Source organism: Cnephaeus nilssonii (genome assembly GCF_951640355.1).
Source record: "Cnephaeus nilssonii genome assembly, chromosome: 13".
NCBI classification, from domain to species: Eukaryota; Metazoa; Chordata; class Mammalia; order Chiroptera; family Vespertilionidae; genus Cnephaeus; species Cnephaeus nilssonii.
In genome coordinates this window covers 8,069,240-8,086,522 of record NC_137084.1, presented here as the reverse complement: position 1 = coordinate 8,086,522, position 17,283 = coordinate 8,069,240, and the positions used below count along the sequence as shown (strand labels likewise).

Sequence of the window (17,283 nt, the reverse complement as noted above, 5' to 3'; positions counted from 1 at the left end):
CTAAGCGAAAATTCTATGGAAGCAGAACCCTCCTTATTCTTGTCTACTCACTCTAGACTAGTCACTCTTCCTCCTGGGAGCCCCGGCTCATCCCAGGGAGACCCACATCTCCTGGGCTGCCATCACAGGCTTCTGAGAAACGCATGCAACAGTCTCTCATGGTCAGAGAACGTGGGCGACAAAAGACGGCCACAGCACAGGGTCTGTTCCCCATTGTTGGAATGATCACAAATTCAATTCAGATGGCTGAGCTCTGTAGAACGGGGGGGCGCTGGGAGGGCCCAGGGCCGTCCTGTCCCCTGCTGTTTCTGGAAGCAGCAGTCTCGCGGGTGGACACACGGATGCTGCCTGCCCAATGGGCTGCTCCTTGACATGTTCTTCCCCCAGAGCCCATGGGCACCTCAAACTTCCCCGGCTGCAGAGCTGCCGCTGTGGGGCGGCATGGTGAGTGCACCGAGCGACTCCTGTGCTTGGCGGCACCCGGACCCACCTCCCCTTCCTCTCATCTAGAAGCCCAATGGCCTTGGCTCACGCTGAAGACCGAATGCTGGCTAATCCTGGCGTCATCAGCACAGCTCACCCTTGCTTACATTTCCACAGCAAAGGGCAAGTGTTCAGCTAATTTATACGTCGTGCCTCCTGTGAAGGGATTTCCTATGACAGAGCTCTGCTGCTTACTGTACAGCTCACTGACATGTAAGTGACTATGAAACGCACCCTTTTTAATTCTAGTGGTCACTACTGACTGTGAAGGTTGTGGGGCCTTTACCTGGAGAAGCAGCCGGCCCACAGGTGGGGGCGGGGAGCTCAGGGAATCCTGCTCGAGCTCCCCTCTTTTGTTTAGGAAGGTGATGTACCTGGCTTTACTTTAAGGGGACCAATGGGGGAAACAGGAGTTTCAACCATCAACTGTCATTAGGAAAATTCTCATTTAAAATGATTGATTTTCAGATACACAATTCATCTCAGACCCGTGCACAATGCCTTCAAGGAGAGCCTCGGGAGAAAAGGCCTGTCCCGGCTCCAAGGTGCTCTGAAATGCACAGCACCCACGGCAGTGCTGGCGGACTCAGGAGGGAAGCCACTGCTTAGTACAGCGGAAAACCAGCTGGAGCTGAAGAACCATGATGCTGAAAATCTAGAAATTCACTAAGCGAGAAGAAGCGAACTGAGGTTTCCATAGGAGGAAAGCGGTTAGTTAGCTCACAGTGTTAGGAAAGCACCCACTCAGACTCAGAGGTGAGCCTCTGAACCTACTTGTGTTGTTAATTTATTAGAACTGTTTCCCCATCAGCAGATCTTATAACTACAGTGACCTACTGGGGACTGAAATATCTGATCTCAGGAGCTGCTGAGTCCACAGGACTTTGCATCAAGGACGCACGTCACGCAAAGTGATCTATGTTTGTGAGAGTGAACCACTGTGGCTCCCGACAAGAAAGCTGAGAAATGTTCAAAACTGTCCATGAGACATCCTCTTTGCACTCTTGAATCCTATACTTGGCTTTGACTGATGCTTCAAGTCATTAACATTATGATGAATAAATTAAGATGTTAAAAACGTCAAGAAAAGTAAATTACAAGTTTTCATACTCCAATTCTTTTTGTTGCTGTACATATAGTGAAGAATAGATTATAGAAAGTCTCCAACCTGAGCCCAGCTTCCCTCCTCATCCTCCTGATGTTACGTGGTTAGGAATGCAAGAGAACATACACAAACGGTTAGTACTGTGAGCTCAGGAACGCAAAAAAGTGAACACGGGCAGTGCAGCTTCACCAAGGGAACGCTCAAACAGCACAAGCATCATGCAGAACTCATGCACGACCCACACCCCCTCTCGCATGCAAGGAGCCGGGGTCCACGCCCAGTGCACCCACGGAGGAGGAAACTTGGGTCAGGCCCTCACAGTGGGGACTAACCTGAGGTCTCCCCTCAAGAGAAAAGAATTCAATCTATTCTAAGCAGAGCCGGTCTACCAACATTAAGTTCATGACCAAAAAAACAAAAACAAAAACAAAAAACACACAACTAAAAGAAGATAAAATACGCATTCTATTGCACACATTTTTATTTAACCCAGACCTAAAAGAAATGCTTATCGGGAACAATATGATGCAGATGACACTTTGTCCCTGCTCTGAACGGGAGGCCCTGAGGGACACAAGCCCGGGCGGCACTGACCGTTCGTGGCGTGGCGGTGAGCGTCTCCATCTCTTCATGCGTTAACCAGACATTTCCTGTGGTCTAGGGTGACCCCATGACCAAGCCCATCCAGGATAGGAAGCAGTGACAAAAAGGAAAGGTGGCAGACATGTAAGCCACAGGCACTTACGAGGAGCAGGCGAGGCAAAGGGCGTTCTTTTCGCCTTCATTTTAGATGTCCACATGGAAAGTGACGTTACCACCAGCTCCCCCTTTTACAGAGCAGCCACACCCACTGACACTGTGCTGTCAACAGCACGAGAGCAGCCCACGCCTTCCGAGGGTACCTGCCACGCTTACCCCTGAGGTCTGTGACAGGCACAGAGGAAACACACGTCGTACTCCTGAGAGCTGTGACTGTCGGTTCAATAGGCTGAGTACAGTCTGACCAGACAGCACAAAGCGCAGCACAAAAGCAGGCTGCGGTTATGGGACGACGACTCTCAGCAGGTGCCCGCCATGAGTGGCCTCTCACCTGGACAACCTCGCGTGGGGGCATCAGGAGGCTGGGAGCTGGGCCGTGTCCACAGAACGGCCCCCTCTCCTCAGCTGGCCTAGGAACAGGCCTTAGCCCCGGCATCCTCAGGGAACAGCTCCCCTGGTCTTGGGGTGCAGGGAAGGCTCCCCCAGGGGAGGTGTGCTCTCACTGTCCACTCAGGAGCTGTCTTTATGAAACACTGGGGAACCACCAGCCCCTTCCTTTCTAGAAAGGCCACTCTGAGGTGAACTGGGACAAGCCCACGGGACAAGAGCATCTGGGCAGCAGCTGAGACAGGGGTGCTGTTCACCCCGCCTTCCCTATGAAACAAAACCAACACACGCGCTCTTGACTCACTGTGAGGAGCAGCTGGGCGTCCGAATCGGGCCTTGGCCTCCACGCAGACGAGTGTCTATGTGGCTCCGGGGGCCTGACCAGGTCTTTCTCCAGAGCGGACTCAGAGCACAGAGGCCCAGAGCCAATGCCAGCGCTGCCCGGACCCCGGTTACCGAGCATGTGCCCCTGAGGTATGTTTTTAACTTTCCAACCAGCACCCTTCTGAAGGATGTTCAAGGTCTCCCCCGTGCGGGAAACTGAGCAGACCATGCTGGCGCACCTGCTGGGTCAGGACTGCTCACACCCCGTGCTCCCAGGGGCTCCAGCCCCCCAGTGGGCCGCACCCGCAGGCCGAATACATCAGTAGAGAAACACTGGTTGTAATACAACTGGGGATCTAAGCTTTTTTCCTTCACTTTTCATAAATTTCTATTTAAATGTGATCAGCACTTTTCTACGTTTTCAAATTCCTTCTGTATTACAATGCCACTGTAGCAAAGCTGCTGTAAAAGCATTTAATAAAGTGTCTATTAACCACCCAATTGTCACAAATAAGAAGCTGTCATGTTTCTGAATGCTGAAATCTTCAACTGGAACGGTGGGTGTATTTTAAAGAAGCAGGGGACTGACACGTACCGTCCTGGACGTGGGCGGGGCCGACGGGCTGGTCAGGGACATGATCTCCTGGATGGCCAGCCGCAGCTTCAGCCGGTGCAGAGGGTTGCTGATGCCAATCTCCCGCTGGATCTCCGTGTCCGACAGGGCCGACATGATGGCCCCGCTCTTCACGTTGGCTCGGCACGCGGCCACATACCAGGCCGGCATCCCCACCCAGAGCTAGAGACAGGAAGTGTCAAGGCCGGGTTAGGCTGAGAATATGATGGAAATCACACGCTCACCCGTGCAACACCCTCACTCCCGATGAGAAGCAGGCGTACCTCCAGCCACACGACCACAGTGGGCCCGTCCCATTGTGCAAAAGGCAGGCCTTGTCTCCGTGCTTCCTCGAGCAGCTCGTGCCTGCAAATAACAAGACACTCGAAATCAGAGTCCCTACTATCACATACATAAAACACGATGACAGAGTTCTCTCCGTAACTGCTCCCAAGTGTAAGAGTGCATGCCCATCACTCCTTTCACCTCCCACTTATTGCTGTTTGCTGCAAACTACAAAGAATGCCTGGAGGATGGAATGCTGACTGGCTCCTCCATCTCCACAGCATCGTCTCCTTGCAGAATGAAGGAAGAATCATCACCAACTTATAAACCCAGCAGTCTCTATCCGAGGCAGGGCGTTCAAGTGAAAGCACCTCGCTCCCCTTCTGAGCAACGAGGAGGAGGAGGAGGAAGCTGCAGCTGGTCTGAACAAAGGTGCTGCCTCTGGGACAGCGCCACCAGCGTTGAGCTTTACCAACACGAAGAACCATGCAGGTTTTTGAGACTAATAATGGGCTAACGCGGCAAGCCCGCAACGGGCTGGATTTGGGCTGTTTCTAGTCTCTACTGCTCTTTAGCTAACTAGGTGCTTGCAGAATGATGACACTGGGTCATGCCGTGCTTTACTCCACAGGCTCCATATCCAGAAAACTGACACCCCCACAACTCCCATCTGTACACACAGGGAAGACAGGAGCCGGAGACACAGAGGCAATGCCAGCTGCCACAGAGCAGTCAGCAGGGGGAGCCCTGGGGCCTGTGGGGTCAGAAGTTCTCTGCAAGCCTAATTTCAAAATCCCCAAACCGTAAGTTTACCATATTCACATCTTTAAAAATGACTCTTCATCACTGGTATTTCCATCTCTTTCTCCCTCTCCCCCCACCTGTGAAATCAATAAAAATATATTTAAAAAATGATTCTGTCCTACTGGCTCGAGTGGCTTGGTTGGAGTGTTGTCCTGTGAACCAGAAGGTTGTGTTTGATCCCCATCAGGGTGTATACGGGAAGGCACCTGATCGATGTCTCTCTCTTTCTCTCTCCCCCTTCCTCCTCTAAAGAGACATTTTGTCTACTGACAACCTAGTTAGCCACCCGTTATGAGCCTCGTTTTGCTCCTTTGTTGTCTATTTACAAGGCTCTCTAGAGGACACTTTAACATGGAAGCTTGGGAGAAAGGTCAGGATGAGCGGAGGAAACAGGTCCATCTACCCCATGTGCCTGGACATCCGAGTCACCTGCAAACTCCTGGGTCATTTTCAGTTACTTTCCTGTAACCATTTCCAGAGAAACCTACCTATCACCGTCACATGCACGCACATGCACACGCACACACCCTCCCAAGTGAGATCTAATCACACGCTGGGGCAAATAACTCAATAAAGGCTGTCTTCTACAGCCAATAGTCAAGCACACCTCCTGAGAATTACAAAGTAAGCCTACAAAACAGAATGAAATGCCAACTTCCGGTAGCAGGGATGGGAGGACCAAGCTGCACCACCCAAATCTTAGCGCCTTCATTCCAGAAGAATGAGGATGTGAAATAAAGCACGTAAGAACATCTAAGGCTCGAGAACTTCCTAGCATGACTCAAAGAGGTGAAAGGCCCAGTTCCAATGGCAAGTGTCAGCCGAGTGGCAATTCCCTGCATCACTGTCCAGCTCACAGACACCAACTTCCAATCAGACTCTGCTGGCCAGTGCTTTCTACACACCCCACTTAAAACCCCACGGCTCTGGGAGCAGTCACCGAGACAGCAGCATTTCATTTAAAGCATTGTTGCTGGTGTGCTGGTCAGGATAACTGTTCTGATTTCTGAGAGGAGAACTGAAATGAGGTAAAGGAAGTTAGCTGGCAAGTCTAGGGGCTAATGGCAAACAGACCTGAGTGGAAAGGTCGCCTGGCTCAAGTGCGATCCTGGGCCAGTGCCCAGAGGCCCGGGTTGGACTGGTGTTGGCTTCCCAGTGGCCAGATGTGCCACAGATCCCACCAAGTTTCACCCCGTCCAAGGACCAGTCTCACCATCTCAGCACCGCTCTCGATTGGAATTCCTCCCATTCTCAAGGCCAGCGCTCACCTCAGACCACAAACCTCGTTTCCTATTGCAGCAGAGGGTTTGGTTTCATTGCTCAGCCCACTGGGACCCTGGCTCAGCCTACCTAGCTCACCTACACACCCTGGATATGGTCAAACCAACACACACCCTGCTCTGAGGAAGGAAAGAGCCAGAGAAATGTGCACCCATGATTCCCTGGTGCCCTTTTCCGGGGTATCACAGCGCCTGGGCTCCCCTAGAGAAAGCTATTCCCACAGTTATTACTTGTTTTCAGAACCAAGACAACTCAGAATTAAAATTTAATAAGTAGATTATAATACTGAGAGTCTACTTAAGATTACCAAAACAAAATCTGACCCTGGCTGGAGTGGCTCAGTTGGTTGAGTATCGTCCTGTATACTGAAAGGTCGCTTGTTTGATTCCGTCAGGGCACACACCTACAATGAGGGTTGGGTCCTCGGTGAGGATGCATAGGGGAGGATCTGATCAATGTTTCTATCTCACAGCGATGTTCCTCTCCCTTTCTCCCTCTCTAAAATCAATAAAATCAGCTCTAGCTGGTTTGGCTCAGTGGACAGAGTGTTGACCTGTGGATTGAAGGGTCCCGGGTTCGATTCCAGTCAAGGGCACATGCCTGAGCTGCAGGCTCGATCCCCAGCGGGGAGTCGTGCAGGAGGCAGCCGATCAATGATTCTTTCTCATCATTGATGTTTCGACCTCTCTCTCCCTCTCCCTTCCTCTCTGAAATCAATAAAAATACAGTATATTTAAAAAAATAAAATAAAAACATTAAAAAAAATCTGAAGGGGATAAAAAGGGCCACATAGCCCATTTCCTGCTGGTGACTAGAGTGAAGAACCAGTTCTGAGTGCTGGCCAGCAGTCCCCGCAGTGCTGTAGTTGTGCACACAGTGAGATCTATTTCCGGATGCGTCTTATGAACAGCTATGTGGACACGTGTGTAGCTAACACTCACAGGCTATGAGGCACACAGTAACTTTCCTGACACCCCAGAGCTCATCTGTGTGTGGTGGATTCAGACTCAGATGCCGAGGCTGAGCCCCACTAAACCATGACACGCCCTCGCTGGACAACTTCCCAAGGTGGACTGGGAATTCACACAGGAGTCCTTTTAAAATTTCACAGATGCTCTAGGCCAAGCATGTCAAACTCAAAGGCTAACACGAGCCAAATAAACAAGGTTTAAGTTTATGTGGGCCGCAAAAAAACAAAAGCTTCAATTTTCATAGAAACGTATGTTTATTTCGATAGAGACATGCTGAATACAAAGGGCTAAAATAAATGAGTTATCGTTAACATAAAATAATAGAACATTTTAATAAAAATTAATATTTTTTCTTGAACTTTAACTTACCAGACACTGAATAACTGCACAAATTAATAAACATAAACGCAAATAAACCTATTTTTCTTGTTCTCCGAAAGCTAAATATTTCTTGTTACGCAGACCGAACAAGTGAGTACAAGACTAATGACGTGGCAATCGGCTGCTAAAATATTCGCTGCTAGTATTAGTAGAGAGAAATGGTGCGCCTGCGCTTAAGGTGAGTAAAGAAAATGAATGCAACACGATTATAGTAACCAGTCATTAGCGAACGTTGTAGTTCGTTATTAATAATTATGTATAACAGGATACTGTAAAAATTAAGTTACAAAGTCTTTATTAAAACGTTTCTTACATGCCATTATATTGGCTGGGCCGCAAAAATATTGCTTGTGGGCCCATGCGGCCTGAGAGTTTGACATGCTTGCTCTAGAGTCTAGACCCTTAAAAAGTACAGTTTAACAAAGGCTTTAGGTTAATCTTTAGAAGATAATATATACACGTTGCTAGATGACACATTTAATAAATAAATATTAGGTAAAACTCAGGCACAATTAAAAAAACCATTCAGTGAGTTGAACAATAAAACACTTACTTTTTCTGAAGTTTGCGATTTTTCTCAGCCTGTCCTCCCAATTTGCTAAGTCCCAAGGCGTCTTGGGATGAGTTTTCTGTCTCTGAAATGCCAGCTACGAGGAAGCAGAGTGGTCGAAAGAGGAAATCAATATGGCCACCTTAGATGGTTTCATCAACAGGTGGACAGTGTGAGCAGGTAGTGAAAAACTCTACAGGCTGTTTCTGATGTCACGAAGATGCCCAGAGAAGTAAACCGCTTACTTCCACGAGAGGCTGTTATTCAGGACAAAGAAATGTTACCGTGGCTCTCTGGTTTGTACGTACGCACGGAGAAAGTGTACATGTCCCTGGCCTAGGCCCCAGGAGAACACCCCGCTGGTATGGCAGACCCCATGCAGGACGGACGGGGCACACAGCAGGCACACCGACCTTGTCCCAGCGCCTCCTTGCCGATGTGCCCAGGGCGCATCTTTTCCTTCTTGCCAAACAAGCGGCCGATGGAGGACTTGATGCCCTTCTTCTTGGGGGCTTTGTGGAGCGAGTCCTGGCTACTGTTACTGCTGCTGGGGTTGCTCACCGGGCCGTCCTGTGAGCCTGTGGAGCTTCAGGGACAGAAAAGGATCTTTCACAAGCGCCCTTGTCACAGGAACCAGCACTCTCCGTTTTTAATACCCGCTCTCAACCTTCACCACAAACATGTCTCTTCTGCCGCCAAAACCGGTTTGGCTCAGTGGATAGAGCGTCGGCCTGCAGACTGAAAGGTCCCAGGTTCGATTCCGGTCAAGGGCATGTACCTTGGTTGCGGGCACATCCCCAGTACGGGGTGTGCAAGAGGCAGCTGATCGATGATTCTCTCTCATCGATGTTTCTAACTCTCTATCCCTCTCTCTTCCTCTCTGTAAAAAATCAATAAAATATATTTAAAAAAAAAGTCTCTTCTGCGACACCTACTTCACAGAACACACATGCCAGGAAGCTTGGGCTCCCGTGTCCCCCGACGGAGACCAGGGAGGCCGAGGTTCTGGGCCTGAGAGACTCCTTCCGAGAAGGCGGTGCTCCACACCACCGGCCGCAGAGGGCACCTCTCAGCTAGTGACACGGCAGTCCCCACTCTCTGCAGCTCCCTCGGCCTCCCCGAGTGCAACTGTCCTGGCCGTGGAAAGAGAGCGAGAGTAACCAGCTGCAGGGCTGTCTCACTGGGCTCCTGAGGGCAGACACCAGGAGCAGGAAGGACGACGTGAAGTCCCTGCAGCTAAAAGGTACAGGGGCACCTGAAAGCCACCGACAGCCTCAAGGGGTGGCCACCAGAAACATGCCATGTGCGGGGCAAACGCTCCCACAAGAATAGAAAGTTCGTTCTCAAAACAGTTGATTTGTGGAGTCTGAAGAAATGAGGTTTTCCTAAAATGGCTGATCTGGTCTCAGTCTTCCTGCACTGCCTCTACCAACCACGCCTGCACTCTTGGCATCACTGGAGCTCCAGGGCATGGCCCGTATGCTGAGAACACCATTCAAATAAACACTACCGAATTAGCCAGTTTTTCTTTAAAATAATTGTTCTGACTTTTTTAATCAAGAAAAGATCAACAGCCTTGGCCAGTGTTGCCAAGTGGTCAGAGCCTTGGCTTGCAGGTTTGTTCCCCACCAATCTGGGCGCGTGTGCAACCAATCGATGTGTCTCTCTCACATCCATGTTTCTCTCGCTCTCCTCTTCCCTCCCTCCCTTCCACTCTCTCTAAAACAAACAAACAAACAAACAAACAATGGAAAAATATCCTCAGGGTGATATTTTTAACAGCAAAACAAAATCAATAGCTTGCCTGGCTGGTGTGGCTCAATTGTTGACTATCAACCTATGAACCAGGAGGTCATGGTTCGATTCTCAGTCAGGGGACATGCCCAGGTTGCATGCTTGATCCCCAGTGGGGGGTGTGCAGGAGGCAGCTGATCAATGATTCTCTCTCATCATTGAAATTTCTCTCTCCCTTCCTCTCTGAAAGCAAAAAAAAAAAAAAAAAAAAAAAAGATATTAAAAACAAAAGAGGGAAGGAGAATGGTCTTTCTTAAAAAAAAAAAAAAAGCTTTCTTAATGCTGAAAATTCAGACAAGTATGTTTCCATGGTGACTGGTTCTGCCCACCCCTTACTTCCTATAGACTGTGCCTCCTTACTTCCTGAGGTCCCGGATGTCCTCGTGGCTGACCGTGTGCAGGGCTCCTTTATGCAGCCTGTCCAAGCGCAGGGACCTCGGGGAGGGAGGAGGGGATGTTTCACATTTTATCGTTGTCTTATCATCTCGTACCTCTTCTCGGGAAGCTGGCAACTGAGGGGTGGAGATAAGTGTACACTTAGTTAACAATAGACTTGACCAAAAAAATGAAAAACCACATAGGCTTTAAATTACAATCATACACTTATTTGAAAATCTACTGGCTCTGCTTTCCTCCGAGTACAAAGCTGTCTCGGGCTAATGCCATTTTAAAGGCAGGTCTTGTTCACAAGACACAGGGCCACGGACCACCAAGCGCACAGCTCAGAGCCTGGCTCCAGTCCCCAACCGCTGCACGCGGGTGAATGTGGGCCCTGGCAAGACACAGGGACATTCCTGTTCCCGAGCCTCCAGGCAGCCCGAGGGCCTGCCCTACCCAGGGTCCCAGGACACCATGAGGACAGCCACCGATGGGATGGCAGAGACCTGACCACATCATCACGGACTAGGCGGCATTCGCTCTCCCAGCGGGGAGGGGAGAACGTGTCGATCTGGTACCCTTAGAAAGAAATGCCAGCAAAGGCAGAGCCCTTTTGGGCAAAACTATCCAGACCTTTTCGTTTAGAAGGAAAAACACAACAGCTTGTACCATGACCCAGTGCCATTTTAAATAATGATTCCAATGACTGGAGTCTGTAACAAACAATTAAAAACGTGAAAAGGTAGCTAACTCCTCCACCACCACACGTGTGTCTGGCTCATTTCTCAATAATGTTTAGATTGAGTGTCATAACTGAAACATTATATGCGGTTGAAAAACAATGTGTTCACTCTGGCTTAGAGGAAATAATCCTAAGTTTTCACTAAAAGATGGTCTCCATGGTCTGGAAGATTCTAGGTGTGCGGGATGTGAGTATGGGAAGCAGGGCGGTGGCAATAGCATGGGGAGTGGATGGACCCTCAGGACTCATGTACATATTGGAGTTTTGTGGTGAGGTCAGGGCTGGACATCACAAACTGCGCCTCGCAAGCACCTGTGTGCACAGAGACTTGAGCAGCCAACGTACGCCTTTTTAAAAATGATACTGTGTACAAAATATCGATCCACTGCATCCCAGTGGCTCGGTGATGACCAAGTGAATTAGTGCAGAACAGAGCTGAGGTCATTCAAGACATAGCCATCAGCAACAGCTGGGCAATTCTGCGTCCTCTCCTGATTTCCAACCATCAGACCACAGGCTACAATGGCTAACCCTATCACTGTGAAACTTAGGGGTAGATTTCAGATGCAGGTTAAAACAATGATTTGTGAAAACCCAACAACAAAGAACAGGATGAGGAGTGACCCTTGTGGCTGAACTGACTGTAAACTCCATGAAGACCAGCAACTGCCCAAGCAAAGGCCACCCCTCGTTCAAAGCCCAGTTAACATGATGAGCCCGTTGCTAAGGACATCTCCGGGCTCACCCCACGTGGCCTGGCTGGCCCTCTCCCTGTGCTCCTCCTGGAAGGTGCACCCCATGCTGGACTAGAATCTACGTGCCATTTCAGACTTGATGACAAGGGGAGGCTCCGTGGAGCTGGGAAGTCACCTGGGCATATCCAAGGACACTGGGGAGTAAAAAGGCGCCATTGCATACCCATTGGCCGCGTCTGCACGGCACCAGGCACTGGGCACATACACCTGATTGCATCCTCACAACCACCCCAGAGCAGTCATGACAGGACAAATATAAGTGAGCTAAGATTTAGAAGAAAAAAAAAGTAACTGGAAATAAAACATTTTCACCAAAAATTTCTATTATTCAGCCCTAGCTGGTTTTGCTCAGTGGATAGAGCATCACCCTGTGGACTGAAGGGTCCCAGGTTTGATTCCAGTCAAGGGCACATGCCTAGGTTGTGGGCTCGATCCCCAGTAGGGGGTGTGCAGGAGGCAGCCAATCAATGATTCTCTCTCATCATTGATGCTTCTCTCTCTCTCCCTCTCACTTCCTCTCTGAAATCAATAAAAAATAAAAAAATAAACATGTTATTCAAAACTTACTAGAGGAACACTACGAATTATACTTATAGTTGTCTATTCTAAGCCAAACTTCTCTACTCTTTAGCTACTGCATGTTCAATAAGTTGATGATATCGACAGTCTTGAGTACAAAGGGGCCCGTCAGCAAGCCCCAGCTCCCACCAGGCTGTCCTGCCTGGAGACAGACCAGAGCACTACTTCCTTCACCGAGAAAGCCTTGCCAGCAGGACGGGAGGGTGTGCTCTGTGCCTGTCGCTAGTGCAGGCTCTTCACCAACTGTGGCCTGTGCGCAGACAGGACAGCCCATGGCCACCCAAGAGCGCTTTCTGTCATTATCTTCATTTCACAGGAGTAGAGCAGGGCACCAAGAGGGTGAGGAGCACAGCCAGGCCACAAACCACTCAGCGACAGAGCTGGAACTTCACCACAAGACGTCCCTAAATCGCCATGCTACTCTGCACAGGGGAGGGCTGTCCGTGAGTGCATGAGCAGACAGGTTTGGGCGGGGGTACAGACTGATCCAGAGCGTGATGATCACGGGGAAGACATTTGGTTCCATCCTCTGAGAACAGGAAGGCCCAATTCATGGTCATCTATATGGAGAAGAGGCCCTGATCCCCCTGGCAGGGATGCTGCAAAGGAGCCCAGAGCATCTGGGAAAAGGCAGGCTGGAGAGTGACGTGGCCAAGTGTCCAGGCTTTGAAACCAGACAGATCGTACTGCACTTTCCTGACTGTGGACCGTGGGCACAGTGCGTGACCTCTCCAAGCCTCAGTTCCCAAGTCTGTAAAATGGGGGTAACAACGGTAACCCATGTGTCCCAGGGTGTGTGTGTGAGTATCAGATGTCAGACTCAAGCATGGAGCACAGCGCCTGGCATATAGTAAGAGTTTACTAACTGCTGCCAGCTCTGATTATTAAAACTGGTTTTTCTCAGATGTAAGATCCATGGTTCTGCTTTAATACTCAAACACCACATTTGTTATAAACATGAAAGCAGCGACTGAAAGGCAACCAGGTGGGAGGAACACCAACGCTTACACTTGTCACGGGTTCTGTGAAACCACCAAGGACCTATTTCTACTAGTAACAGCGTCATCACCTGCCCTCGGTGTGCATGTATATACAGTGACAGACACTCTTCACAGAGAAACAAAGGCACATTACATCACGAAAATTTACCTTTCTACGATGTTTCCTTAAATCACTAGGCTGACAGATGCATGCAAAGAAAGGAAGAGAAACCAGGTTTACTGCACACTTTGATGTTAAAAATCCAATCATCAGTATATACAGGCAAATATATTTTAAAAAGAATGACAGGACAAATATAAGTGAGCTAAAATTTAGAAAAAAAATATAACTGGAAATAGAACATTTTTTTCACCAAAAATTTAAATATGTTATTCAAAATCTACTAGAGAAATAACACAGATTATTGCTCAAGGAAATAAAATTCTATTACAACATACAAGATTAATTAAAATAATGCAATCTATGTAACAAAGAGCCCTAATAGTTGTCTATTCTAAGCCAAACTTCACTATTCCTTCGTTTTTCTTAATGAAAAACAAGTTACACTTCAAACTATCAGTCTAATACCTGTTATAAAACTGAACAAACCTACTTTGAGTTAATCACTTGTTGGATGTTAATGTAAAATCCTTGCCTAGAATTTAATTTAAAGTGCTCAAAAATAAATTTATTGACTACAGCAGGGAACCCCCTGAAAATCTATAAGAATAAAAGCTAGAATAGCAGGTGGAATCTTCACATTCTTTAATTCATGATCTTTAAATTAGAAAAGTAGTCTGTTAAAAGTATTAACTGTGCGTATTCAGTAAGTTGAAGATGTTGAAGGTCTTGAATACAGCATCACAACCAGAAATACACTGTTTGTGTCAAGAGTCCATTAATCCTACACTTAGTGGATTATTTCTTCACACCTCTTAGAGGTAACATTTCACTGACGAATTACACACATCCTACAGTTTTAAGTAAAACCACTCTGATCCATCTACATCATGCCTATATCCTCACCTACTATACAGTGATACACTAAAATGTATCGTCATTGCGGGGAAAAACACTATTCAATGAAAAATGAAGAAAAAGCATAAAGTCACCAATGGGCTGAGCTTGAACAGTCACCCTATGGACCGCACGGCCGCCGTCACCTGGGCCTGTGGTGGAGGGTATTGCAGCCAGGGAGAGGGGAAGGGAGCGGAGGAATAGACTACCGGGGGATGGGGGACAGGGGAACTGAGGCCTGGATCGATGGTGATTAAACAAACAAAAGGATGACGCAGGAGATCAAAACCAAATGCAGCAGACACAGGCCAGCCAGCATGCAGAACTACACACAAGGGGAAAATATCCAGCCTGTTCATAAATTCTCAGAGAAAATAAACATGAAACCATAAGTGAAACTGTCAGAGAGTTTAAAATACTAGCTAATTAGCTAATGATGCAAGTTATAGAGAGTATGTCACATGGCACCGGAATGATGCAGAGCTGATGTGGCTCTCTGCTGGCGGACAGTGTGGCTGAGGGTGACTGTGGGTGGACAGTAAGGCTGGGCGGTGCGGCTGCAGGTGCAGCAGGGCAGTGTGGCTGAGGGTGAGCGTGGGGGGGACAGGAAAGGTCGATGGTGCGGCTGCACAGCACGTGGTCAGTCAGTGTTCAATATGAGGCAGTGCTCATGCAAACCTAAACCAGATGCGTGAACAAGGGTATCGCTTTGTCACCAGGAGCCATAAGGTCACTGCATTTCCAGATGCTTCCTAGGAAGCCACTCGGCTCTTCATGGATGGATGCTGGTCTCCCAGGCAGCACTGGTGCTGGGCAGGCCCCCGGGCGCATGACGAAGAGGACCGGTCTGCCTTGCTTGGTTGCTGTTTTCTGACGGCAGGCCCTGTACCCTCCCGTTAGGCAACCCTAATGTGAAGGAAGACGGCCTCGGCCTGGGCATACTTCTCTATGAGCTACGAGGCTGCCTATACTTACTCGGTTAAACTGTCCATTCCTAAAAAACGGAAACACTCCCCCTTGAAGCTGCCTTGCCCCAAGTTACCCAATAAAAACTTCCGAGTTCATGATGACATGCTAAACTGGTCCTCTGAGAAGTAAAATTCAGTTGTCATCGTGCTGCGGTTGAATGACTGATGACATACCAGCTGGTTTTCAAAATCTTGGACTTCCAAGCATAACATATGCGAAGCAAAATACCCGATTTTCTTCTGGGTCAAACAACAAGCACATGTGCAGTGTCCGAGACGGAACTCACTGGATGAGGAGTGCAGCAGGAAACAGGCAAACACTTACCAGGGTCATGATGCCTAGTCTGTCCACTTCCCGAGCGGGGCTGTGCGGGATGCGTCGAGGGGTGGACCGACCGCTGTTTGGAGGGGAGGAGCCCGCGAGTGAGGACGCAGGATAGGGAATGGAGCTCATGGATCTGAAACGACCGAGGTTGTCCAGGCTCCCACTGCCAACGCGGCTTTCGATCTCCTCGGCCCGCTGCTCCGTGCTCTCCTTTTCCTCCTGAATCAACCTGGACACAGACAGGCCATCTGCCGTCAGCAGCAGCACCCATGCCACTGCATAAAAACCGGGCGCAGGTGAAGGACGTTTCTGCCATGTTAGCTGCACAAGAACAAGACCTGGTGGCTGCGCCACCTGAATCTATGGCAGGCTCAGCACAGGGCGCTCTTCACGTGGCCTCGGGACCAACCAGGTGTGTGGCTGCATCAGGTCTGACACAGGGTGGGCCTCAGGGCACCCTGGTCACGGCTGCGCCCTAAACCTAAGGCCTCCTAAGCCCAGGCAATTCTTTGAATTCTGCCCCTCAGATGGCCCACTCTTTTGTATATTTGCTACTAGAACGGCTGGGAGGTTTCTCTGATGAGACTAAAAGAATGCACACACCCCCTGTGACCAGCACTGTCCCACAATGCACCAGTGTCTGTGCTGTGTTAATTTAATACGGCCAAGGGCAAACACCAAGGGGATTTGCCAACCTCCATACCCCAGCTTTCCTGTTCCGAGTGGCTGTGATACACACACACCAGCGCTCTGCAGGGCTGGAGGTCGCACACGTGTCAGATAGACCCACCTGACAGCCTCCCAGGTGGGCAAAGCCCCAGGGCCCTCTAGCTGGGTCCTCAGCTTTGGGGATGGAACTGAACACCTCTCACCTGCCACGGCACCTTACACAAATGTGCCGACACCACAGTTGTAGAGAGAAGGCCCTGGCTGACTGAATTCCATAACAAAGGGCAATCTCAAAACTTAAAAACCCTTCACAGAATTGAAGTATTGTTATTCTAGACCAGTGATGGCGAACCTATGACACGCGTGTCAGCACTAAATATTTAGTTTTTGGTTTATTAAATACAATTATATATAACAATTATACATTTATGTTATTTAAACTATAAATATTGCGAAATAATGTTTTTTCCTCAAAGTGACACACTACCCGAGTTATGCTCAGTTTTTTGGCGAAGTTTGACACACCAAGCTCAAAAGGTTGCCCATCACTGTTCTAGACCATTTACTAGTAGACAATGCTCGCCGCACCTGCTCCAGCCTACTCTAAGTGGGGTACAGTTCCCTGGGGACACTGTGTGCGGGCATAACCCCATGTACCTGATCTCCTTGTTGATGGCGTCCAGCTGCTCCTGCAGCATCATGGCCAGCGTCTGAGCATCGGCCTGCCCGCTAGGCGACAGCAGCGCTGACGAGCTGAAGAGAGTGTCCCCTTCGTCCTCGCCGTCTGACAGATCAACATCGCTCTCAAACGCCTGTGCCACATTGGCCAGGACGCTGGCTTGCTGGGCACGCTCCCAATCCTGCTCATTTAGAGTCTGTACCTGTGAACAGAAACCCCATCTCAGCAAAGACGCAAGAGTATAACCACAGTCAGAGCAACTTTAAAGAAGTCAAAAGTTTTCAAAAATTTTTAAATCAAGCCCGAAAGATTCTTGAAAAATGGGACACGCTACAAGTTGCTGGCGTCCATCAAGATTAGCCAGTAGGGGGCGAAAAAAAGATTAGCCAGTGAATGTTAATTTAATTAGCTAGTGAATGCTCATTTAAGTTAAAATAAAATGCTTAGCCTGGC

The 17,283-nt window shown here is 49.0% G+C and overlaps 1 protein-coding gene across 4 annotated transcripts in view; it reads right to left on the bottom strand.

The window, feature by feature from the left end:
- PPFIA1 (PTPRF interacting protein alpha 1) overlaps window positions 1–17,283 on the bottom strand; it is a 56,024-nt gene that overhangs the window by 11,867 nt on the left and 26,874 nt on the right. For 3 of the 4 annotated variants that reach the window (XM_079787063.1, XM_079787064.1, XM_079787065.1), the window contains 7 exons: window positions 16,809–17,032; window positions 15,483–15,711; window positions 10,098–10,249; window positions 8,357–8,529; window positions 7,947–8,040; window positions 3,956–4,037; window positions 3,654–3,854 (listed from right to left, as the gene is read on the bottom strand). In XM_079787063.1, the coding sequence (XP_079643189.1) occupies window positions 3,654–3,854; window positions 3,956–4,037; window positions 7,947–8,040; window positions 8,357–8,529; window positions 10,098–10,249; window positions 15,483–15,711; window positions 16,809–17,032 (1,155 nt within the window). Of the gene's footprint in view, window positions 1–1,651; window positions 1,679–2,182; window positions 2,246–3,653; window positions 3,855–3,955; window positions 4,038–7,946; window positions 8,041–8,356; window positions 8,530–10,097; window positions 10,250–15,482; window positions 15,712–16,808; window positions 17,033–17,283 lie in introns of all 4 variants that reach the window. The other variant, XM_079787066.1, reaches the window with a different exon arrangement.